The 26,273-nt window shown below is 37.0% G+C and overlaps 1 protein-coding gene and 1 long non-coding RNA gene across 2 annotated transcripts; both read right to left on the bottom strand.

Moving 5' to 3' along the window:
- Positions 1 to 439: 439 nt before the first annotated feature.
- LOC145997052 (uncharacterized) lies at positions 440 to 11,400 on the bottom strand. The gene is made up of 3 exons (XR_014442856.1): positions 11,338 to 11,400; positions 1,386 to 1,545; positions 440 to 574 (listed from the first exon to the last, which is right to left on the bottom strand). It is a non-coding gene; the product is annotated as an uncharacterized LOC145997052 (long non-coding RNA).
- A 6,734-nt stretch (positions 11,401 to 18,134) lies between these two features.
- Positions 18,135 to 25,636, bottom strand: LOC145997051 (uncharacterized). Its single transcript, XM_083133674.1, has 3 exons — positions 25,277 to 25,636; positions 20,435 to 20,525; positions 18,135 to 18,543 (listed from the first exon to the last, which is right to left on the bottom strand). Exons 1-3 carry the CDS (start codon positions 25,292 to 25,294, stop codon positions 18,221 to 18,223), a joined length of 432 nt encoding a protein of 143 aa, XP_082989800.1. The 5' UTR covers positions 25,295 to 25,636; the 3' UTR covers positions 18,135 to 18,220.
- Between the last annotated feature and the right edge of the window lie 637 nt (positions 25,637 to 26,273).

The raw sequence follows: 26,273 nt of genomic DNA, 5'->3' as shown, positions 1-26,273 counted from the left end.
TTTAATACTTGGTAAGTCTTTCGGGGGGTAAGGACACCCTGGATCCCCACCTAAATACGTCCTTGATTATTGTGTCTGTGTAGACGAATCTTCACGGCGAGTAGAGGACATCAACGTTAACAATTTTTCTTAATAACGTATTGCCACTTGACACCTTGTCTCGAGGATACAAACCTTCAGAAAAACGGTCATTTTCTATCTTGTATGCATGGAACTTTGCAACAACGAAGATTCATTGTTGCCACACCTTTGAAGTATAACTTTCCTTTTACAAAACTTATGAGGTCATTGTTTCTAACGGTATGAACAACGGGTAAATATGACAAAAATACACAATTTGGCAGCGTCTATGCTGATGATACTGTTTCCGTAGCGTACTAGCGGTAGGCTACTACTGTATTATCTGTCTGAAAATAAGCAAGACGACACAAACGAGAAATAAAATAACGATATTTATTAAAACATATTTATTACAGTGAAATTCCACAATATGAGGTCACGTTTTAGAAATAGTAGGCTGGATACGAATATGCATAAGCATATGGATAGCCGTAGCTGTAAGAGTAGGGCAAACCTGTAAAGAATACAAAATAATATATTAATGTAATGCATTAATGTCTGAAAGCAAAACACAATTAATTATAAAAACCTGGCAATAGTAAGCTGGATTTTACATAAGTGGGGGCTCGTCCGGGATATTCAAAATGACATCAATCACATGAAATAGGTAATAGCGTTATAATATTAACAGGTCTATGTAATTAAGTTTTCGACTTTCGTTAAAATATCCCAGTTAAATTTTACTTGTGAAGAAGACGACCAAGAACTGTCCTTTCTTGCAAATTTGTGACTTCGAACTACACCACACCAAAATTCGCCAGCATGACACAACGAGTCTCATTTATAGCACCAAACTCAAACAACTTCTTGGTCAAGCGCAGTAATTTGTCTTCTGACGTCACGCTAAATGATTTCGTTGTTAGGCTAAATGTGTATTTATGCTAAGAGCTTTAAACCTAACAAGCCTAACGTATCTACGAAAGCTTTCCGCGTTTACATCAGAAGATGAAATACGACGCTTGGGTAAGAGGGTGTTTGAGTTTCGTGCGATGAGTGATACCCGTATGCATGGGAGACAACAGTGATTTTGATAGTATGAAAATTCGGCAAACGTATACATACAGGCGAGTCCATAAGAAATACTGCAAGGTCATTGGCTGTCGAGAAATAACGTCACGTACAAGTGTAGAAGCATATGTGCCCGTATGACAGAGAATATGTTCAAAACGACAATTCAAGAGCTCAGCTTTCTTCCAAGGAAAATTCATCGCAAGTTAGCGCATATGGGGAAAATATTTTTTCACTTAATTAAAGAAACAAATTACCATAGGAATAGGCCACAGGAGAATAGGCATAGGCATATGGATAGACAAATCCGAATGCGGATTCAGACTTTTTAAGATCCTTTTCTTCTTCCACTACTTCCTTCACTTCTTCTTGAGCCTTAACGAGAAGAAGGCAGGCCACAAGGACAGAGAGAAACAACTGAAATGAAATTATTGACAATAATATACAAATATTAAATCATAATAATAACAACATGTACAAAAGCAACCGATTTATGAAGCAGTTTATGCGATTGACAATATTGATCTTACCTAGTTCTTAAAATCAAGATATCTAGCACCACTAAATAAAATTCTAGTTAGTTCCATATCTAGCCCCTCTAGCCTTTAGTTTCTGATTTTATTTAAACGAAACATTTCGAACGCCGGTAACTACGCTCCTGGAGGTTATTTTTTTAATCTGTGGGAAAAACAGCTGTAAGACTATCGACTGGTAGTTCTGCAAGTGATGTGTGAAAACATATGATTATTATGCCTTGTTTGGTGCCTCACTGCGGCTTAGTGCTTGTTTCCCGTGCGAACAATTATTTCACGCTGTTACATGGCTACGTGAGTAGATTAGGCAGGTTAATCCTGAGGTTCATAGTATCCTGGTTTTCTTTTTTTTTTTGTTACGCGGTGCAAAGAGATGCGGGGATTCAGTTTGAAGACCCTAAAATGGCATAAAATCAAATTTTCAGATAACGCGTGCAGAAGTGTCCAGTAAATAGTAGTACGTTTACATTTGGACAGTAAATGAGGGGTCTCACTTATCGCACAACACTTGAGCAACCTTATGTTCTGACGTCACGGGAGAAAGTTTTTTAATTTTAGGATAAATGCCTACGTTGTTAGGTTAGGCTAGCTAGGTTTAGTTCTCTTAGCCTAAATAATAATTTTTCATTGTATTTATGCTAATGGAACCTAACCAACCTAACCTCGTAGGCATTCCTCGTCTGAAGTCAGAACACAAGGTTGCAGAAGTGAAGTGAAACAAGGCAGACCCGTAAATGAGACAGTAACTCAGGCGAGTTGTTATTCTTTTTGATTCTCTGGTGAGAGTAACCGTTTACATACATTTTACTCGGTTCCAGTGGAGGGGGGGGGGAGTAGAATAAATCCTTTTATGGTCATCGACGTCCATAAAAGAGAGATATTGATAGGTTGTATCATGTTCTGTAAAGGAATTTAATGACATTCAGAAATTTTTATTATCTACTATACCCATAAGTCTCCAAATCAAAATACTAACATACATAAACTGTATTTTTTAAGCTCTGCAGTCACACTCGTGTCCTTTATGAGATCCACAAACTTCTTGATACAAATTTAGAGGAATCTAATCAGGCTAAAACAGAATGCAAGTCCACAGAAGGAAGAAATTTACTATCAGACCTCCTGAAGCGAGTACTAAGCAAATACTCCCCCTAACCGTTTACATGCTTTACATTACTAAGTCCTGTTACTCGCACATTTACTCAACCAATGTAAAAAGAAGCAATAACATTTCAAGTAGTGAAATACAATAAAATATTTGCACAGCGTATATATAATATCGCATCCAGAGAATGCTATCAATGTGTATGAAACGTTGTTTAGAGCCACCTATCGGCACCGTTCCGAAATATTCTGTTTTTATGGGAACTTGTCAGGTAATAAATCATAAATGAATTGGTTTCTTTTTTTTTTATTTAGAGCTTCTTATGTAGCTTGAAGATTACACGCTAATAGCGTATTGTACAGATTTTAGAGCAGATATTGAAATTAAATTAACATGCGTTAATTCAACTCCTGCTGACCTCCGTGGTGGAGTGGTTAGTGCTACGTGCTACGACCCTCAGGAGCCAGGTTTCGAATCCCGTCCTGGGTTCTTTGTGATTATCCATCAATTTCTACATTTCTACATATCATTGCTCGTCGTCATTGTCGCGATTAGCCAAAAGTGGCGCTAAGTAACAAAATTAAACAAAAAGTTCAACTCCTGTAATCTTGTGGAAGAATCCAATGGATGAAATGGAACGGAAATCTCCGTTAATGTGCACCCTGTATGCCAGGATTCGAACCTGGGACATATGGCTTCATAGCACGTTACTATCACCACGGAGCCAGGACACCAACTAGATAGAAATCTAGAGTTTGTAAGAAAAAGTTAGACCCCCCAATACTGAATGCAGTGGGGGAAGGGTGCCTTAACAGTAGTTAAAAGTTGCTAATTCTTGGGGGGTGAAAGCTGGAGGGCGTGGCCCCCAAACGCCAATTCGAAAATATCAAATAATAATAAACTCAGACCTAAGTGTACACGAGGCTTGGGCAACTACAATGGTATACGGAACACCATTTCAAAAAATGGTGCATCGAGTAGCAAGGCCATCCAAGGATATAACAAAATAATATGTAAAAAAAATAGGTTTATTCTTATTAGTTTATAATATATATTATTCTAGAATAAAAATCATACCAATAAGCGTGCGCTTGGGGGGCTGGGGTGCCTTAAAACCCCCTAATAGGTCTTCAAAAAATATAAAATGTAGAAACCACCATTAAAATGATGAAAATAATATCAGTGTTTTAAAAAAGTAAGCTGTTTCGTTTGAGATGCCCCGCTCTGTCTCTCCAAAATATTGTAATATTGGTTGCTATAATAATCAATAATCACATAGCAAAGAAAATGTTTTTCACTTTATAAATCGCACAGAGTATATTAACTATCAAGTGCCAAGTACAACATCATATTTTATGATGTAATGTGCGTTAGAAAGCATGGAAGAACTGAACCTAAAATAATATAAATATTGTCACAATGATAGGAAATCTGATGAAAATGAGAGAAGAAATTCTGCTGGAAAGGTTGCCAACTGGCTACTCCAAAAAATCACAATTTGTGTGAAGTGTTGCCAACTAGCTACTCCAAACAATCACCATTTGTGTGAAGGGTTGCCAGCTGGCTACTCCAAACAATCACCATTTGTGTGAAGGGTTGCCAACTGGCTACTCCAAATAATCATCATTTGTGTGAAGTGTTGCCAACTAGCTACTCCAAACAATCACCATTTGTGTGAAGGGTTGCCAACTGGCTACTCCAATCACCATTTGTGTGAAGGGTTGCCAACTGGCTACTCCAAATAATCATCATTTGTGTGAAGTGTTGCCAACTGACTACTCCAAACAATCACCATTTGTGTGAAGTGTTGCCGAGTCGTCGCTTCCAGGAATGTCAACCATGATGATAATTATTCTTTCCCACACCCCCTATACGCCTTCATGGCGTGGTGCTAAGCACAGGGGAACACTTTACTTTTATTGATAATGATAACAGTGTTCGTACATGACGTGTGAAGTAGAGATGGCCAATTCCATTTTTTTTTCTACGGAGTATATGATCGTAAAATATGAAAGACAAAACTTTCATAATAAATTCTACCCATAAAAGTGGAAAAAAAATATCCGATATTCGGGCAGTAAAATTTTCGAATCGAGATTTTAAATTTTCGGGAATTCTGATATTTTTGCCCATCCCTGGTGTGAAAGTAAGATATGTTAGAAAAAAGGTTCTGTCGGAGTAAGTATGTCTCTCACCTCGAGAACAAAAATCTTGATCAGTCTTCTCATTTGTAAGCATAGTAAACACAAAACAATATGAAGTACTTCGTGTTTTGTAAAGCAAGAACATTTTTTTTTCCGAAATCGATATTTGAACCGCAGAATCCAAAAAAAAATTAAAAGGAGAAATATCCAGAACTGCTTTTTTTTCAGTTCTTTCTAGCACTAACCTTGGGGAAATTTGTGCCTTTGCTTACTTATATTTTTTCTCTATGCACCATTACTTTCATGTATTCTGTGTAAGTTGCGTTGCGATGCTCTTCAATATGTGTTTTTCTCTTAAAAACAAGAGCGTTCCATGCTTTACAGTGCTGGACATTCTGAGAAGTTTCATCTTGAATACGTCACAGAAACTCTGCCGTGTTTGTAAACAAGGGGGCTGAAAAAATAAGGTCTCCTATGACCAGACATTAAAGAGGGGGGGGGGGAAGCAGTCGAAGAACCTTGGATTCGTAGACCTCCTGCGATGACCTAGCCCATGGTTCTAAGAGTAGTAGGTTGGCTCATCCGGCGGACGACTTTCGTCCCTTCCAGCGCATTACGTCATCTGGTGAGCAAATGACGCAGCCAGCGGGTAGAAAACACATAGCAGGGGTTCTTTTTCATTGAATGAAGTTTTCCGGGGAAGGTTTAAAACCTTATTTACTGCTTAAAAGGACCGGTACTTCTTTGTGCACAAAGTCAGTAAAAGTAGGAATGAATAGAGCGTTGGGGAGGTGCATACGGAAGAAAACCTGTAGCTAATTTAGTCGCTTTTTCGTCTGTACCTCAAATTAACACATGTTGCATTGATCCTTGTAAGTGTTTCGACATTGTGTTAATATTTTCGCATTTTCACCATGGCTGTTGCTTCTTCTTCTATATTTCGCAAAGGCAAGTAACAGAAATGCTTTACCCGACATTCGAACTTTTGTAACTCACTAGACACTACTTGCGTTTACTAAATGATATATTGTCTGATGGTACGTAAATTTCAAATGAAGCCTACATATTTAAATTCCTAAAATGTAAAGTGTTTAAACACATTCTAAGATCCTTCAGTGTCATTGTTATTAATTTTAGTTAGTTTAATATACCGATACCAGTGTTTGTGAAAAGTAGTAAAAAAAACTTAAATATAGTACATAGGGAGGTAGTCACGGTAGTCATCCAAGATACAGTTCGTCGGGTGGAAAAAGTATCAATGAAACAACAAAAATGTAAATTGAATATTTTCTTTAATGGAAGAATGAAGAATATAAATATAAAATTTTATATAGTGCAGTTTTTTCTTTCTTGTAAAATGATATTTCCTAAACGCCAAACGTTTAGTTACATTATTTCTAATGTACGTTTGTACTGCAATTTTTTTTAGTTTAACACAAATTTTATAAAAGTACACAAACAACATTACAGTACCACACGCACAAGCACAAGGGCTGACGTAATCCTTCTTAACATAGAATCAAACCCATAAGAACAGTGGCGCAGGAACGGGGGGTACAGGGGTACATTGTACCCCCTAAATTTTTGAAGGGGGTACTGTATCCCCCTAAATGAAGATTCTAGTTGTACCCCTTGTACCCCCCCCCCTCAGATACAAGATGCTACTGTTAAAGGAACCTAGTATTTTCTAATTGCTCAATACAAATAATATAAGTTGTAAGCATTATTTTCCTTACCACAGCAATTCAATCCGTTGTAGACTTATTCTACGTGTACTACATTGTGCTTGCTACTAGTTAGTTCATTGATCTGTGTGTTTGGAAATCTTTTTAAGGAGATGAAAATTATTCAAAATATGTGTGGAACGATGGAATGAGTTAAAGTTTACTTTCAGAAAATCACGCTGCAGACGAATTCCCTTCGTATAAGGGGGGTACATGTTTTGTAAACAAGTGATCGCGTCGATTCGAAGATATAAATCTGCATCAGAAGAGCATATGACTGACCTTCTTTCATTTTGAATTTTTCAAATGGAATTTTCCGAAACGAATTCCTGCCTCGTCTTGTTTTCGAGATGCGACACGACAGACCAATTTCGGGGGTACAATATACCTCACCGATTATTTTTATAACTTTGTCAGAGGGTGTTCGGAAAACTGTACTTAAACCTATATATTAAGAGATTGTTTGAAAATAGAGATGGTACTGAGACAAGAAAAGTCTCAAATTTGGAGAAGAGACTGAAATAAATCTCTGCTAAATCAAAACGAGACGATCTCGTTCGAAACTTTGGTATCACATTTGAAGAATTTACTTCAAATAAATTTAAATTAGTGTGTCTTATTCAGACATACAAGACGTATATCTTGTTCATATTCCAAATAAGTCGTTAATCCATTAGTGACAATTGCGAGCCTGTGCTGCCCGGTTTCATCAGTTCAGGATAAAATGTTTTGCAGCGTCGAACAAAATGTAAAGCAGAAAAACGTTAGGAAAACATTTTGCTTTAATGACATATATACGTTGTGAAAGTTTGAGTGGTGACACATTTGTCTCATCTCGATATCATTCCTAGTTGAAATGGATCAGCGATATTTCCTAGACATTAAAACAGGGTGCGATTTGTGATTATATCAGGAGGGGAGGATTTACCTATGAATTAGATATGCTTAGAATTTCACATAAATTGCTTAAAATCTAATTTTGATATTGAATGCAACACAAGCATAACACCATTTCAAGTTAAATTCTTAAGTCAAACTGTAAGAAAATGACATTATTCAGTTGAATGCACGAAATTAATGAGACTCTGCAGGTTCGATGATTTGCCAGTTGGCTTGTCAAGGACACTGTAATGCTTATGACTTGATCCATTTTGTTGCAAAGTTTTCTGCATTAAAACAATGCACTGGGAGTCTACAAGTATTGAAAAAAAAGCAGGTTTAAAACTTCTAAATGATTTATCTAATCAGTAAAGTTAAGGTTCTTGGCACTGACCCCGCTTTCACACTCAGCTGTAGATATTGGTACAATTTGGATTGGATTCACGAAGTCTTTGAGTGAGGTGGGAATGTGTATTGACTTTTCTTTGTAGATGCGAAAATCTTCGACTGGTGACGCATACACGCTTTCGCTTACATTAAAGTTCACTTTTTGATATAAACGAGGAATTAACATGTCACCATAAAGCACAGGTATGTATCTGCATTTAATACGACCACACCCGCAAAGAAACCTAGCTTTTCAAACCGGCTCTTCATATTGTCCACCAAACATTGAAAGAAATTATTTCGAGCGTACGGTTTTCCTCTAACTTTGCTTCCTCTGAGATATGAAGGATTTCGGTTTATGCAATGATAGTACTTACAGCGTTTGAAGAGCATCATAAGGTACAGCTAATTACATTACAAATAATTACTATGTCAAATGTTTTACAAATTCTGCAAAGTTAGATCTTTTGCGAGTTGATCGGGAATCATTTTTTTTTAAATGCAACACAACGCTACAGATGTCATCAAGCGCTCGAAAAGTGCTGTTAACATACGTCAAAGTTTTCTTATTTCATAGAAAAGTACTTGTAAAACACCTTCTAGAAGTCTGAGAAAATACCGAATACATGGCTTCTAAAGGGCACTGCATACGGTACATATCTGTCATAAATTAGTTTAATGATATTTTATATACAGCTATGGGGCTCTAAAACGAACTCAACTGAAGTAGAATTCTGTAAGTACGATATATTTAAAAATATGATTTTCATATTCAGTGGGTAGGAAATGATTATTCCTGATTTGGAATGAATCAAGTTATCATAAAATATGCAAATTCCTCTCATCCCTATGCTCAAACAGCAATCAAAAATGTAAATTTAAGACTGCAATAAGGTGGAAAATGAGCTTGATTCCACATTTTGATCACCCCTCGTATGTTAAAGTGTAATCGTATTGTAGTTTAAACTTAGTACATTCTACGACACATTAGTAGACTTGTAAGGGAGATGTGGCTTTAATTGCGTTATATCATTGATTGATTTAATTGATCTGATTCATTTTACATAGCACAGGCCGGGATTCCAACCACTCTGCCACGGTGGCAGGCGAGTTATTGTCGTAATTTTCCATACGGATTATTTTTTTGCACGGTTAGGGTTGAAATGAATGCAATATCATAAATTCCTTAGGGAGATGTATGGAATTTTCCTCTGTGTACGTTCGATATCTTATTATTGAAATTTACCATGTGTCGAATAACTTACGTAGAGTTTTCTTTCATAGTTAGAAATGCAATATATGTATATATAATAATAAGGTTTTTAAAAATTCCCTAACGGGGTGGTTTAAATTAACAATTACCGTTCTATTTTCTATTTCTTATATTTTTATAGGTTAAATATGAATGCACAAATTTTTGTGCATTTGCAAAATTAACAACTTCTTGGTTCAGGTATGCATTCTTGTTTGAAACATAATATCGTTGAATATATTACATATTAGGCGCAAAGTGTACTGTAAAAATGTTAGTACACCAGAATACAATAACAAAAATGTCAAATAATATCATTATATGTATGCATGTGTTAAAACGCGCTATATATTTGGTTATTATTCTTGCAAAATATATTTTGATTTTCTTGACCTTTTTAGCTCTTCACAAACCATTTATAAGATATTATTAAAAGAGCCATCTATGATGTAAAATTATAACTACAAGATTATTCTTCGTTCGGATTAATTCGCTTTGCAACAAGCATTGAGGCAAGAGATTTGAAGTGAAAAATATCACATTTAGACCGAGATCCGGTGACGAAGTGGCTAGAGTAACGCACTATATGCAGGAATCTAGATTCGAACCATGGTTAGTCGTGAATGCGTGTTTGCTCTATCTATTTACCACTTCATACGCTCACCGTTACGTCACGCTCAACTCAAGAGGTAGAAAAGCGAAGTAAAATGACAAATTAGAAATGCAAGAGTCAGTGGATACAGATCTTACAGTCAAAGGCCAGCGGCCGCACACCGGACGATACATTTCACTCGAGTCACCCGACAGGTTGCGACAGTTTGCGACAAAACAACGAAGGTCAGTGGAATTTGGTCTCGCGTGGAGCAGCTTGCGACAAAACGATCTGCACATGCGCAAATCCTTTCACGTCAGGCACAGACATCTAATCACAGACCGCAAACGGGGGCAACTTGAAGCCATCAATTAAATGTAGTAATTGAATCTTACGTCATGCCGGAACGGGTGTGCGACTGGCCAAAATGTACTTACTCTACGTGTGTGTGTGTGTGTGTGTGCGTGTGTGTATCAAGAGTTTGGTAAAGTCTACTTTATTCTCGGATAGACTAATCGGGAAGTGGCAATATTAATTAGTTGATGCATATCTCAGATTACACACAAATACTTATTTATAAAAGTCGTGGAAGAGTGGTTAGCGTAATGCTTCGGAAGTCTCGCGTTCGGCTTATCATTCATTCACTCTCATTGTCGTGATTAAGTCAAGAGATGGAAAAGAGACGCAAACTAACAGAGATACGAACAACAAATGGTAGAAAATTTGGATAGAGCCATATAAAAATAACGAAAAAGTATGAAAACAGCAATGAAAGAAAGTCACAGAAAAACAGAAAGAGAGTTATGCAGGGGTGCCAACTTATATGGGTCTGTGGGCCACAACCCCACCAAATATTTGTATTTTATTATGTTTTATAAAGTTTCATCATTATGCACTTAAAGAACTCTCACAACTTAATTACTGACTTCAGTGTTATCAAAATATTTTAATAACTTTGTCACATTTCCAATACGTTTGTGTTCTTTTTAATTTACACTATCCGTCGTTACATCGTTATTCGGAAAGTAAGGGCAGGAAGGGCTTATAACCAGGGTGAGGATCTGTAGGCACTAAAAACTCTCAATATTGACAGGCAAAAAGCACCGAAAAATACAAAATAGTCACCAAAATTGATGAATATCGACATTTTCCAGGATTAAGCACTCAAAAAGCAATTTATCTTCGAAATAAGCACCTATAACTAATATAGACAAACAAGCAACCATTATAAAATTCATGCATTCCTCTCAGAAATGGCCTGAAACTGTTTTTAAACGTAAAAGCCTAAATTATCTGGCCAAGGAACAAAAGAGAAATTCAGGTAGGGCCAATCCTCAGCCTGCATAAAATTATAAAACAAATCTCTGAGTTCAGTCCACCCAATATTTTTCAAAGTTGGCACCACTATAACTCTGTGTAAACTAAGAAATGGGGGAAAATATACTATAAAACAATAGCAATAAAGAAATAAAAATAAAATAGAGATAAATCATAATAAAGTAACGAATAAGAGAAAGATTATTATCCCTAATATGACTGCAGATAGAATACTTGGTCACAGAACACTCTAGAAAGTGATTTCAAGATACTCACAATTGTTCTAGCAGCCATGTCGCACTACTGCAGAGTAACAACAATATGGCTGCCACACGGAAGATTATTTTATAGCTTCGCTGGACAGAAGGGGAGGGAGGGATATCCCTCGAGCAAGGCCATGGCAAAATAAGATAACCATTGAAAAAAAAATCAGCGGCAGTAAGAAGGAAGAAGAAAAATTCAAGGACGGTGCGCTTCTGAGCTTAATGTCAGTAAATCAAAATCAGGATCCACCTCTTCTGATTTGCGGGCAACGATTCTGCGTGAAGTGTTGCCAACCGGGTACTCCAAACAATCACCATTTGTGTGAAATGTTGCAGAGTCGAAGCTTCCAGAAATCACCATGTGTACAAAGTGTTGCCAACTTGTTGTACCAAGGAAGCACGAGTTGTGCCAGTGTTGCCAACTTATTGTTATCAAAACCACCACATATTAACTTTCGGTTTAGTACCGAAGTTGGCTTAGACCGTTTTACCAGAGGCAGAAACAGTTTGATTTAAACTCAGAACTTCTAACTGGGGAAGGGAGGTTAAGGAACCCACGGATATGATTTCTTCCTAGAAAAGCAATTTAAGTTCACAATTACTTTATGGCAAATGTTGTGTTTGTTCTTAATAATATGCTCTACATTTCCAAGAAGAAAATTCTCAGGCAAGTAAAAACTTGAGTTAGAAGAAATTGTCATTCTTTTCTTCAGCTCTGAGAGACACCCATCTTTCCCTTAAGAATATTAGTGGTAATTTCTCTGATATGTTTCTCTATATAAGGTTGGTGATAACGTATCATTAGATATAGGTGTAATATGGTAGGGGCAATGGGGGCAGTTAGCCCCAGATATTTTTAGGTGTATGATAATTTACAAGTTAATGGTACTTTTGTAAACCTTCTAGAACCTGAGGAACAAAGAAACAAGTAACTTTTATGATTTTGCAAATGTAAGTGTTAACAAAATGGTTCCGGATGATATTTTTGAAAACTTGTTCATTCTGTCCCCCACGTTAAGTCCCAAGTTACGTCTATGTAATTAGAACATCGTGTTTTGGAAACATTACTATACAAAGCAGTGGCGGTGATTGGGTCCCAAAACTAGGGGGGGGGGGAAGATGCCAAAACTAGGGGGGCAAAGATAGTATATTTCCCTTTGTAGATAAGATTTAGACTAGTGCGGGGACAAAAGTGGCGAAAGTGGGGGGGGGGATCAAAAATTAAAAAAATTACAAGAATACACTTGGTAACATAAATGAACATTATGATCACATAAACTAACATTAAAACGAAACCAGGCCTGGGCAACCTCTCCGCATTTGTGGATGAGCGTTCTCGTATGCACCTGAGGACGTTAGAGCCAGTATCGGTACTGTAGCGTTGTAAGAGGGGCGGAAAGGAGGGAGAACGCCATGTAGGAGGCTTCGTCGGTCACGTTGGTGCAGTGGGAAAACTCTTGTCATCTGATTCGTGAGTGACAGTGCGGTGCGGCATTGTAATCATCACATAGGGTGGTTCCGTGAAAAGCAGAGCGCCTGCTGCTTACTGGCCTTGAGGTGCAGTGTGCAGGCGGGAATCTCGCACCGCACGAAGCGTTCGGTATCCTAGTTAGAAATATGTACCCACGGAGTAGATCGCAGTTACGCAGTGAACACAGCGCCATCTTGTTTTTACGTGCAATATTTAAGGGGGTGCCATAATCAGTGGCGTACGAAGGGCTGGGCAAAGTGAGCGACCGCCCGGGGCCTCGCGCCTGAATGGGGCTCGCGTCTCATGGGGTTGATACAAAAAACGTATTAATTAGAAGTGAGGGGGAAATAGATGGGAAAATGCTAATTTTTGTAGGGAATGAGATTATCTGGCCTTAAATTCTAGTTAAACGTTATAATGCGTCAATTCAGGGACGTAACATACAAACGGGCGGGCTCTAAGCCTAAGGGGGCCCGGGGAAAAGTAAGAATTATTGTCATATTTCTCATGTGAAACATCTATGCAAAAATTCACGATAATTTGCGTGGATATTTTTACCAATTTATTCATTTCTCGAATAAAAGGAAATTTGTCTTCTATTTTCTTCTTTCTCTCGACCTTGCACTCCCAATTATAATATGTCAACAATAAAGCAACTCCAACTGCCACGACGCAAGTGTGAGGCATTTACATGCTTGGGTTGTTCGCAACTTCCTTCCTACAGCTTCATATATCAGCTCCCGGAAAACAAAGAAAGACATTTTTAGGGTGAGTGAAATTATTAAATATCATTTTCTCCAGTAATTTTATATTATTTAAATATGATAATTTGCTGACGTATCCGTGAAGATTATGTATCGATTCACATCGAGATTTCAAATTTTAAAACGGATGAGGGTCTCGCATTCTAATCTCGCCCAGGGCCTCGCGATATGTTGCTACGCCACTGGCCATAATGATGAAAAATGACACTCCCTCTTGGTAGTCCCGGCCCTGCTTCGAGTCCCAAGCCATATCGTGAGCCTAGTCTGCAACGAGGTTATCGATAGAATAATTGAAAGAGAAATCACAAGAGAGAAAATGATAAACAGATGTACAGCTCGCCGCTCACGAGAAGATCCCCAAATGAAGGGCGAGGACGTGCGGAGGGACAGGGGAAGACCGGTCCATTTGCAGGTTTTAGGGGTAGCAGGAAGTCTTCCGCTGCGATCATTGTCGTTGCGGAAGGGCTTGTACGTGGGTGATTAGTTTAATTGCGATTTTGGGGGATTTTTCGTGGTTTTCATGGTGTTCTAAGAGATATGACAGATGTAAGGAGGAAAGGTGTTACTGTGCATAATGAAGTGCGTGAGATTGTCAGCAAAGTTATTGATTTCTGCGATCGTGAATCTGAAGAAAAGCAATATTTGCTGGCAATTACACAGAGCACCAAGCGTGCGTCTGCAGCAACAGGTTTGTCGGAGCCGACAATCAAGAGGATTCGGAAAGATTCGCTTGAACGGAATGATCGGGCACCGATGAGAAAACTCATCGTCTCGATTATTTTGACATGAATGTCATCAGGAATTCAATTCGTTTTGAATTATGAATTTGTTTATTTCTCATTGGTTGCTGTTTTGTTTTTCAGTCTACAGAATATTTTTGTATTGCCTATAGTGCAACTATTTAGTCGTGTTGTGTCGGAAACGTTCGAATAAAATAAATGAACAACAATGTCGATATGAAACAATCAGGCAAACGTCGACCGACAAAGCAATGTTTATCATTGTTGACATTTGTAGCTTTGCACATTGTAAGTGCAAATAAACGTTGTCCGCTTTCGCAATTATTTTTTTCTTTGCCATTCTCTTCGAACGCCAGTACTGTAACAGGCAATTCCGTCGTTAAAAATAGCATAAACATTGTAGTTAGTACAATCTGCAGGCTCTTTATTTAAAAAGAAAAAAGTAATCAGTCTTAAAGCTTACAGCGAGACCACAGCGCTTGTTTCTGACCCAGGGTGCACTCCCCCAACCCTAATAGTGGATTCGCCTGCCGCTATGTCACTTGACTTCCGGCAGGGATCTTCTCCTGAGCGGTGGGCTGTACCGACAAGGAGAGAGAGAGAGAATGATAAAAAAAGAGATAGAAGGAAAGAAACAGGAAAGGCAAAGAGATACGGATGAGACAGAAAGAGAATAATGAAAGAATGAGCTAGAAAGGGATAAAAAAGAGATACAAACGGAGAAACAGCACAAGAAAAGAGAGAGGGCCATGAAAAACAGATAAAGATGGAGATGGAAAGGAAACTGAAAGAAGAATAGAGAAATAAACGATGTAGAGAGAGAGAGAACGAACAGAAGAGGGAAACAGAGGGAGGAAGAAAAATAGAAAAAAGAGAGAAAGCAAATTGAATAAGTTACAGAGAACGGCCATGCCCGTAACTAGTGACAGGTATTTGGGAAGCATAGCTTCCTTACTTACGGGATTGAGACTTCTGTCTCACAATGTAAGTGTGCTTATGTAATATGAGTTCCATAGTCATAATTCTACAAGTGTGTAGGCAAATGCCCACCATGTACCCCCTCTAGCTACGGAATTTCGTTTTCTCCTTTGCCATGCTCACACCACCTGTATTCCTGCCTTTGCAGATATTATCTTACGGGTGGCAACACTGATCCTAAGACAGGGAAGATCTTTCGTGAGTAGGCAGGTAAGTGGTAGGGGAGGGATTTTTCTTTTTTGCAATCTGTTTCTGGATATTCCTAATTGGGGAAGACCTTGAATGAAATAACTCGATCATCATCTTGTCCGTAGAGGAAAAAAAATGTTGTGTCCATGAAAAGGAGCTTCTTGACCATACCACATACTACGCCTTGTAATCAAGTGGCTTCGGGTTCGTTTCTTGGTTATGACGTAACCTTCTATGTGCCACACAACTTTAAACTGTAGTTCTAGGGTGCCGACTACGATGAGAATGAACACTGGCGTACCCAGATTTTGGGCTGATGGGGCGACGGTCCCCTCCGTAATTTTAGGAAAAATGAAAATTTTCAATCAAAAGCACTGGTAAAATCGGGAAAAATCAGAGTGGTTTTGAGAGTGAAAATTTGTGTATATACGAAATATCTTCTTGTGTGTACCGTCCACTTATTAATTCACACCAGCAATGCAGGGCCTCCCCGATAGCGCAGTGGTAGCGTCGTCGCCTTGTAATCAAGGTGTCCCGGCCACGATACCCGGTGGAGACACAACTGGTTCGGATCCCATTATAAACTCTTGGTCCAGTCCCGATTAGCCTTACTGTGCATAAAGTTGACTTAAAACACCAAATCAATCAAACAATCAACCAGCAATGCATTCTTACTATTTTAAATCTGTTATATACTGATTTCAATAATCAAATATATAATTACAAATATAATAATAATATCGTTATAATTTATTGGGTGGGCTCGTGCCTCACAGGTTCATATAAGTTGACGCTACTGAGTACTATCCACCTGTACAATTCCAGCCCCTCCCGACAAAAAACATCCTGCGTACGCCAGTGAGAATGAATAATGATAAGAAATCGTTGAATAGACACTCATGTCATTATTGCTGTGTATTCATGACATATATTTTGCATTCAAATAGCCTTGTTGTTCAAAATTTGCTGATTAAAAATAAACGGTGCCGATAATTCATCTACGGAATATTTTAATCTAATTTTAGCTTATTTCGACCAAGGTTGACAAATTACTTCTAAGCTTTCGCACTGTATAAGGAAATGAATTTGAATGTCTCAGCAAGGTGCGATGAAGATTACATGCCTATTTATTAAGGAATTTTCAAGTGTATCCATCCACGAACCTTTGATTTATCTTCTACGTTGTTTTCTGTGCTCGTTTCTTGTTATAATTGGCGGAATCTGCACTTTATTCTGTGGAACCGAAATATGTACTTGACTGCAGCGATCCTGGTGGCGAAAGTTCTAAACTCGGCAATGGTCTCTATTATTCCCAAGTAGAACACGTAAACTGAACTCAGTAGCCGAGGTCTTGGTACTTCTGTGCGAGAAGGCAACCCTGATTTCTTGGTTTAATTTATATTAGCCATGCGCATCATAAAAAAGACAATTGAGTGTCAGTTGGGAACGTGGGGGAAAGAAGAATCGAATCTTCTGCAGGCGGAAGTTTGAATTATTGAGCATAATAATGCTCTGCTTAGGTGGTGGGAAAATAGCAAGACGAACTCGGCACACAAATCATATTATAATGTTCTATTATCATTTGGCAAGGGACGCTGTATTTAAAGATGGCTGAAATCATATTAAAAATTCATTGCTGCATTATATCTGATTTACGTGCTTAATAAATGGGGCAGCCGCGGTGGTATAGTCCTCAGGGTGTCTGACTGTCACACAGGAAACTTGTATTCGATCTTTTATTTTCGATTTTAATGCCGTATTTCTCGCTTGCCAATACAGGACACACGCTGAATGAAATTGTAACTATGTACTAACACATACTGTATATAACATTAAAACATATATTATATGAAAACAGATTATGTAATACGGAAGTTCTTTTAAAACAAGACAAAGACTTCAACACACAAATCATATTACAAATAAGCATATTTCCTCGTCAAATCTCAAAGTTCGAATACTGTTCGGGTTAATCGTAGCGTTCGACCTGTGACGTCACAAAACAAAACGCAAATCTACACCTGTAAGCATGTTGGTGGATATTAGTCGGAAATAATTATTCACACGAAAAGTAGCTAAGAATGTGAGTCAGTGTTTTGTCTTATGACACAGGTCGGACGACAGACTTAAATCGTTTGATTATTAAAAATTGTACATAGGTTAAGTTCCATACGCTGATTTATGAAATTATATAGACATAATACATTGCATTTAATAAGGCAATATTCATTCCAACGTTTTGTAATGTACGTGGAATATTATTAAAAATGATCAAGTAATCGCTGTATCAGGTAAATTAATAGTGTCTGATATTAAAATAACTCTTTAAAAATTACATATAGGCCAATGGCACACTGGGAATAGAAGGGTACCGAATAAATTTGAAATTTTCTCAGGCCTTGTAAGTTATTGGTGACTAAGTTCATGGCAAGATCTTCAATTTTTTTTTTTTTAGCATCGCTTCTCGCATGATGAAGCATCCATAATCCGCCGCTGAGACATGTTGTTGCTCTTTTTTTCTATTGTACCCTGCAGTTCAATTGAAATTGCACATTAACAACAAAAGAAATACTGTACACTCACTTGACATTATATTCCACTGCGCTCCCTCACACCACCCACCTTCCTATTTGCTCCCCGCTCTAATTCTTCGAAATAAACACAAACATAAAAATATAAAAAGGTATTTATCTCATTTCAACATTTGGACAAACACAAAACAACAGTTTTTATTGGAACCATTGTTGCTCTATATTATCCATACGAATGTCCACGATAATTTCCATATCCATATCTATTGTTGCGATTTCCTCCGTATCCTCCTCTTCTATAACCACCATAGTCGTCGTATCGGTTCCCATATCCTTCATATCCATAGCCGCTGTTGCTGTTGCCATAGGAAGGGTATCCATAGCCCCCATAACTCCCATAGCCTCCGTATCCACTTCCGTATCCACCACTTCCGTATCCACCACTTCCGTATCCTCCATAGTTGTTTCCATAGGGGCTATAGCTGTCATAGCCTCCATAGCTACCGTAGTCTCCACCATAGTTGTTTCCATAACCAACGCCATAGCCTGTGGGTTAATAGAAATTGGTTTTAATAAATGAGTATGATTTATGAAACACCTTGTAGTTTATGAGAAGTTTCTATATTTGCTAAAATGCCTCTACGAGGGCCGCACTGAAAGTTTCAGGAATCAGGTACTGGCAACTATGCAATCTGTTAGATTTTGTTATATTTATAAACTGTGATATTTGTCGACTGTAATTACAAGGACTGATGTAACATGGATTCGTTTTCGTTTCAGGATAGAAGTTTGAAGTGAGGTGTTTGTAAAAAAAAATGGAATTAACAAGAGAGAACTTACGTGCCACGATTTATTATGATTTTCGGCGAAGTTTAACACAGCAACAGTGTGTTACTCGAATGATCGAAACTTTTCACGAAGATGCCCCATCAAAGACGACAATTTATCGCTGGTTTCAAGAATTCAGATGTGGCCGGGTTAGCCTTAGTGATGAAATTCTTGAAGGCCGCCCATCGACAGCCATTGTGCCAGAAAACATTGATGCAGTTCGTGAACTAATCAACAGTGATCGACACGTGACTTATCGCGAAATTCATGGTTTCTTAGGTATTGGCATGAGTCAAATACAAACAATTTTGCACAATCATTTAGGTGTGAAAAAGCTTTGTGCCCGTTAGATGCCACACAATTTAACAAAAGCACAAAAAGACGACCGTGTGAAGTGGTGCAAGGCTATGATCAAACGGTTCAAGTCGGGATCATCAAATCTTGTGTTTAACATTGTCACAGGCGATGAATCATGGATTTACTCTTAAGAACCTGAAACAAAGCGACAATCTGCTGTGTGGGTGTTCGAGGATGAGCCTAAACCAACGAAAATTGTTCGTGCACGCAGTGTGTCGAAAAAAATGGTTGCATCTTTTTTCGGTAAATCAGGTCACATTTCGACTGTTGCACTAGAGAATCGTAGAACAGTCAATGCAGAATGGTATACCACAATTTGCCTGCCACAAGTACTCCACGTACTCAGAACTTCAAACCCCAATCGTCGAATCATTCTGCATCACGACAATGCCAGCTCGCACACAGCATCTGACACAAGGAACTTTCTGGACCATGAACAAGTTGAACTCATGACTCATCCAGCTTATCCAACTGACTTAGCCCCATGTGATTGTTTTTTGGTCCCAACAATGAAGAACAAGTTGCGTGGTAAGCTTTTTTTCACTCCCGAAGAGGCTATCGAAACATACAAAATGCATGTCTCGCAGGTACCAACTTCAGACTGGCATAACTGTTTCAACAATTGGTTCCATCGCATGAAACAATGCATTGCTGTAAAGGGTGAATATTTTGAAAAGCAATAAAAAATTGATGTACTTTCATTCTTCTTCTTTATGTCATTTTCCCGAAACTTTCAGTGCGGCCCTCGTATAATAAAGTTTATTTTAATTTTTCTCAAATATTATAAATAAAAAGTAAATGGATTTGTAGTCAGGTGTTGTTAAGCACTTATTGAAAGTACACCTTACATCCCACATTGAAAACTAATTGTGCGTCGGTATTACTTCTTGAATTTTACGTTATTCGACATCAAGTATAGAAATTTAAGGTTGTTCTTTAATGTCCCTGACTGTACAACACCCCTTTCAAAATAAAACTTTTCGAAATTCCCGTAACACTAGCAAAACGGTTCGACACGTTTTCCGTAAACTGTATATTTTTTTGCAAGACCATTGTAAAGCATTTATCACCAATACTATAATATTACAACCAGATAATGTCTACTGTTAATATTATCAGGGTGGTATTTGAAGAAGATATGATACTAGATCGCCCCTCTGAGAGCAAATGTTTGAACCTTAGGGAGGGGCTATATGTACACAAAATATCACCGTACTTTGTTTGTCATTTGTCCTACAAATCGTGTACTTACTTCTTCCTGATTCTTTGTAAATCAGTGTTTCTGTTTCATTCTTATCATCAGGGTTTGCGTAACATGATGCCAAGATTGTGATGATGAAAAACTGAAAAAGATAAAATTACTACTACTATTTTGTTATCTACCATGTAAATTAAACATTTTAATATTAATAGTGGACATCTTAATCAAGTTTAGATCAATGTTATAGGTTTGCGGGGTGTTTTATGAGCATAAACTAGATTCTACACAGAATGGGATATGTCACTTGCGTGTATAAGGCTAATCCGGAAGTTACTAGCGCCGCCAAGCGGGAGGTTTCAATGTCAGCCGTGAACTGTGGGATGACACACAGGAACTCTGAAAATGTGTACGTAATATCTACTCATTAATGTAAGTTTAAAGGCTGTTTGGTGCTCAATGTAGTGAAGAATTGAGATTCTATTTGTTGTATTTTTTCCCCTCACGTACGTCAAAAGTGACGTCATTCCATCAACCAGGGATTATTAACAGTTTTTAATGGGCTCGCCTTCACGCACCCGACTTGCTTCGTATGAAGGCAGTGTTGCCAAACAGAATTCTGTACTTGAGGTCGAAACAAACTCGATTGATAAAAAAAATGGTCAAGCTACCCCTGTACAGTGGGATCCATGAGTATTACCGTGCAAATTGTCCATCACCATGTTCGTGCACTTTATTTGACCCAACAAGAGCTCCAAGAATTAAAAGAAAACTTAAAACAAGCTGTTGACAACTTCTGCACCAACTACATAAAAATCCATCATTCAAAAACACACAGGACGTAAGAGAAAAATTAATGAAAATAGTCATGGACAATTTGCACGGTAATACTCATGGATCCCACTGTACATTGCACTGTGCTATGAAGGAAATTGGGGGGGGAAGTAGGACTGCACACATTCACGATCTCGGACATAGTTAAAAGTGATGTGATCAGCATCACTCTCAGGCCATCAGTTGTCCCCAGGTACCCAGACTAGGTGAACTCCAGCCACTCTATGCAGTGACGTATGAAAAATTCTCCCCTATGATCAACCACCAGGGAATCTAACCCGGGCTTCTCATTTCACAGCCAGACTCCCTACCGCCTGGACAACCTCGGCTCATATTTGCTTGATCAAGTCGAGCTTGTGCCATTATCTGGCTACGTTGGCAGTGAGAAAGGTTGATAAAGATTATAGGCTCGAAGACATATTGACAGCCATGAAAATTAAAGACAAAAATGAACTATGTTAAATACACTCTCACTACATTCATCTGAATCATCACCTTACAACCAATACAGTGTCCTTACATAACATGTAAAAGTATTATAAACTATAGATGGACCAAGAATGAAATGTTCTGTGGTTTAAATTTAACTTACGGAACACGATGAACAAAATAGTTCGCTAGACGACAATAGATGATGCTACGTACTGAAATATAATAAAAATAAGCTTAAAGTATCCTATTTGACATACAAGTTTACTTTCTTTAGAAAAACATGGCTTATTTATATTTAAAGATTGTACAAAGTAAGCACAAGGTGAGGTAAAACACAAAAGGTTATTATTTGTAACTCTCGTAAGTGATTATATTAAGAAAGTTGAAAAACATTTCTACCTGTACACAAATTGTATTAGTTTGTACAATTAGTCATCTACTATAATAGCTACTGCCGCTGCTTAAAAATTTAAACTTCGGAACGCAGACAATACTTGTAGAATTTATTTATTTAGAGAGTATCAGTACCGTGTGGGCTAAATTTAAAACAATCCGCAAACCACATACCCCTCGATTAATACCACTCAAAGAAACCTAGAAAGATGAATTTATTATGAAGGTAACATGTAATAATAAACACGAACCTGCAGATGCCCTGAAATTTTCTCTTTCAGTCCTAAAGATAGACATTCACAAGGATTATACTCCAATATCATGATCGATAAAATAAGAGACATGATACTTAGAGCCAAGGACACAACTCCAGGAAAAGATGGAATAACATACTCGATGATTCAAAATTTACCAAAATGTGGTATAATATATCTTTGTAATATCTACAATTATATAATGAATTCAGGAAATGTACTGCAATCGTGGTACACTCAAATGATTTTACCAATATTGAAACCTGGCAAAAGTCCACATAAAGGAGAATCTTATAGACCGATAGCTTTGTCTTCAGTACTGGGGAAATTTTTTGAAAAATTAATTCTAAAGAGAATAAGTTGGCATATAGAGGGACATGAATTATTTTCAAGGCTTCAAGTTGGATTTAGGAAGGGTATGGGGTGTACAGATGCCTTGGCAATGTTATCATCAAACATTTATGATGCAATGAAAAAGAAAAGTAGTCTTATTGCTGCTTTCTTAGATATTAAAGGGGCATATGATAATGTAAATATAAATAAATTATTAAACATTCTACAAAATCTGAAAATACCTTATATGCATCTAAAAATAATTTGGAATCTATTAACAAATCGTTGTTTATATTTTTACTTTCACAATGAAGTTGAGGGTCCTAGATGGATAACAAGGGGACTTCCACAGGGAAGCCCTTTAAGTCCTTTACTTTTTAATATATATTTAATGGATGTTCAAAGAATATGTCCTGAGCCATTTGGATTTATACAATATGCAGATGATTTATGTATATATGAGAGTGTAAAGCAAGTAGATAAAGGAGTCACCAACATGGAAGCGAAAATAATAGAGATAAAGAAATTTCTTGAGAATAGGTCTATGAATATATCGTCAGAAAAATCAAAGTTGATTATACTTAGTAAAAAAGGAGCTCCGAAAAATGTGAATCAATACACAAAAAAGTTACACATTCCCATAGAAAATTCAGTAAAATATTTAGGCGTTATATTTGATACTAAATTAACATGGAAACCTCATGTAAAAATGTTAGTGAAAAAGGCAGAAGTAATTTACAATGTATTTCGTTCTATGGCTACAACAAAATGGGGAAGTCATCCTAGTACCATGATGAATTTTTACAAAAACTATTACAAACCAACAATAGAATACGAGATTATAGTCTTTAATACAGTTACGGAACGTGTATTTCGACCTTTGGAAGTAATGCAGAGGAAAGTTCTACGAAAGTGTCTAGGACTGATGAACAGTACTCCCAATGTTGCTGTATACATGGAAGCATGCGAATGGAACTTAAGTTATAGGAAAAGAGAAATGTCTATTAAATATCTGTTAAAAACAATGTCAGAAGTTAATCATCCGTTTAACGACATTCTATTCGACTTCGTTGAATTATATGATACAGGCAAAATTAATAACTGCGAAGATATAGGATGGGTGCAATTATATAATGAGTACTATGAGGATCATCAAAAATTATTGAAAGTAAGGAATAAACCCATATATACTCTAGATTTTCCCGTTTGTGAATATAGAGATATTTATTTTCCTGAACAATATACAAAATATGATTACATGGAAAGATGGAAATATTATTACTTTATATATACAGACGGTTCAAAAAGTAGTCAAAATGTAGGATGTGCTGTTTATGATGTACAGAAGAAGGAATCAATTATGATACATTTATAGGAAGATTTTTCCATTTTTACAGCTGAAGCTTATGCAATTTACCAAGCACTAATTTATACATATAAATTGCAAGAAAAAAATATATTAATATTAACGGATTCCAAAAGTGTATTATATTAAATTCAGTCCAATTATGATTTATTATTTAAATGCTCCCCGTACATTATAAACTGTGTAAAACTTTACAAAATTTAAGGAGCAGGGGAAAGATAATTCATTTAACCTGGGTTAAAGCACATTGTCAAAATTTAGGAAATGATATGGCAGATTTGTATGCAAAACAAGCCAGGGTAATTCAACCTGTACTGGAGCTGAAAACCTGGTACACAGAACCTTCTACCGAGGGTGAAGAAAAAGTTGAAGGAAAACTGGACGGAATGGTGCAAAGGTGAATTTCAAAATGCAGGCAGCTTTTATCAGAGGGTAGCTAATTTCAATAGAATGAGGCCTTGGTTTACAAAAGTTCAAGGTTCACGGAATGTGATAGTATTACTAAATACAAAAGATCCGGATTGTACAAAACCCAAACTGTACATGTGGCAACAAGGAAGATATACACCATATCATATTTGAGTGTAATAGATACACACAAGAAAGAGAGACATTCTATAAAACTCTTATAAACTGTGAAATTCCTTTTCCTCAGTGTTTGGAATCTTTGATTTGTGAACCTAACCTTACAGTTGGATATATATTGTTATCTTTTTTAGAAAATGTGGCTTAACTATTTAGTAGAAAAAAATTGTTGAGAGTATCTTTTAATAATAATGTACTAAAAAATGTAAGTTTATGTACAGTACATATATAGATATGGGAAAAACTGCTTAGCGGTAATCCCAAGTAAAATGTAAATAAAAAAATGTAGAATTTATTGTGTAGTACCTTAATGTGATTTTACTGTACACACTTTTCATCACAGTTTAAAAAGTAATAGTTATTTCATCGATCTTTTACTTTGGGCATACAATATTTTTATGACTTACACATAATTAGGTAACATATGTAATGAATATAAGTATGTGTGTGTACAAATTTTACTATCACTTTCGCTATCATATGCTATCTAATTTCATTTATGGTTCTGGCCAGATGTGCAGATGCGAATAGGCCTAGATATTTTGACATTCTGTTCATCAGAACGAATCAACAGGCACTCAACAATGAATTCAACGATTCAAAATTTCAGATTCGTTATATTATTTCATAAGTAATGCATCTTATACATTTAGGTTACATAAAAGTCTAAGAAATTAATTCAATGGTCACATAACCTACCTCAATGTACTTCTGCATCTCTCCTGCTCCAACAATCTTTTATCACGAAATTCCAAACCAATACAGAAATCAACTGTCTTGCTGGCAAGAAATGATGTAGTTTTATACGCTAAAAGAAAGTTTCGTTGTGATTTCGATTCGAAGGAGAAGTGTTCATTTTGCAACCTTTTCCGTCATATGCGAAACATTCAAGGTTTGTGGTTCTTTATACAAGAAATTTTACTTCACCTGTTATTAATACCATCTTTTGACAGTCACATGTCAGGATTTGGTTGTCAACATAATGAAAGGCGCGTAGAAGGAAAATTATACGCTGGTCATATCAAAGGATGTTGGATTTCATGAACTGGCTTCTTTATAATGTTCGTATAAATGGCATGGTGGAAATTTCCAAGGCACATACATCCAGTTGGGTCAATAACCAGCTATTGCCAACCTTGTATCAACTTTATCTATGCATAAGGCACCAACTACTTAACTCGTGTTATGTCACAGCAACCTAATTTTTATTATACTATTTATTGCTCGCAAATTGATGGAAGATTATGTCAAATTTCGTTAAGCCTTTGTTTATTATAAGAGGTGCGCGTTGAGTGATTGACTTTCGGTATTGACACAGATAGTTTATGAGTTCGATTCGAATGTGCCTTGGTGTTTCTTTGCAAGTGCCCTTTCAATAATTCTATCTCGTCATCATTCATTCTCATCGTTGCGATTAGAAACAGAGATGTGCAAGTTAAAGAATATTTAAAAAATATCGTTGTGTGAAGTAAGCGCTCGACTCAGGATCTCGTTAAATAATATTAAATAACAGTATAACAGTTTAAATGGTATTGCATTAGCTTAAATCACAACTGTGTTACCAAACATTTAACACGTACAGATATAAACAGTTGTATTTTGTTTTTGCATGTTCTGTACCAACTACATTGCAATGAAGTAGCAAAGATGACACACAAATTTAACAGTAATCAAACAAGGGATATGTAAACTGTTC

This window comes from Lepisma saccharinum, chromosome 13 (assembly GCF_977018435.1).
Source record: "Lepisma saccharinum chromosome 13, izLepSacc3.1, whole genome shotgun sequence".
Classification (NCBI taxonomy): Eukaryota; Metazoa; Arthropoda; class Insecta; order Zygentoma; family Lepismatidae; genus Lepisma; species Lepisma saccharinum.
Note: the sequence above shows the minus strand (reverse complement) of the source record. Positions and strands in the feature narration are given on the sequence as shown.

Excerpts from the sequence above, each read along its gene's own strand:
- LOC145997051 (XM_083133674.1), bottom strand. Across the intron at positions 18,544-20,434 it reads TTACAAAGAATCAGGAAGAA|GCTATGGCGTTGGTTATGGA; the intron begins GTAAGTACACGA and ends ATTAACCCACAG.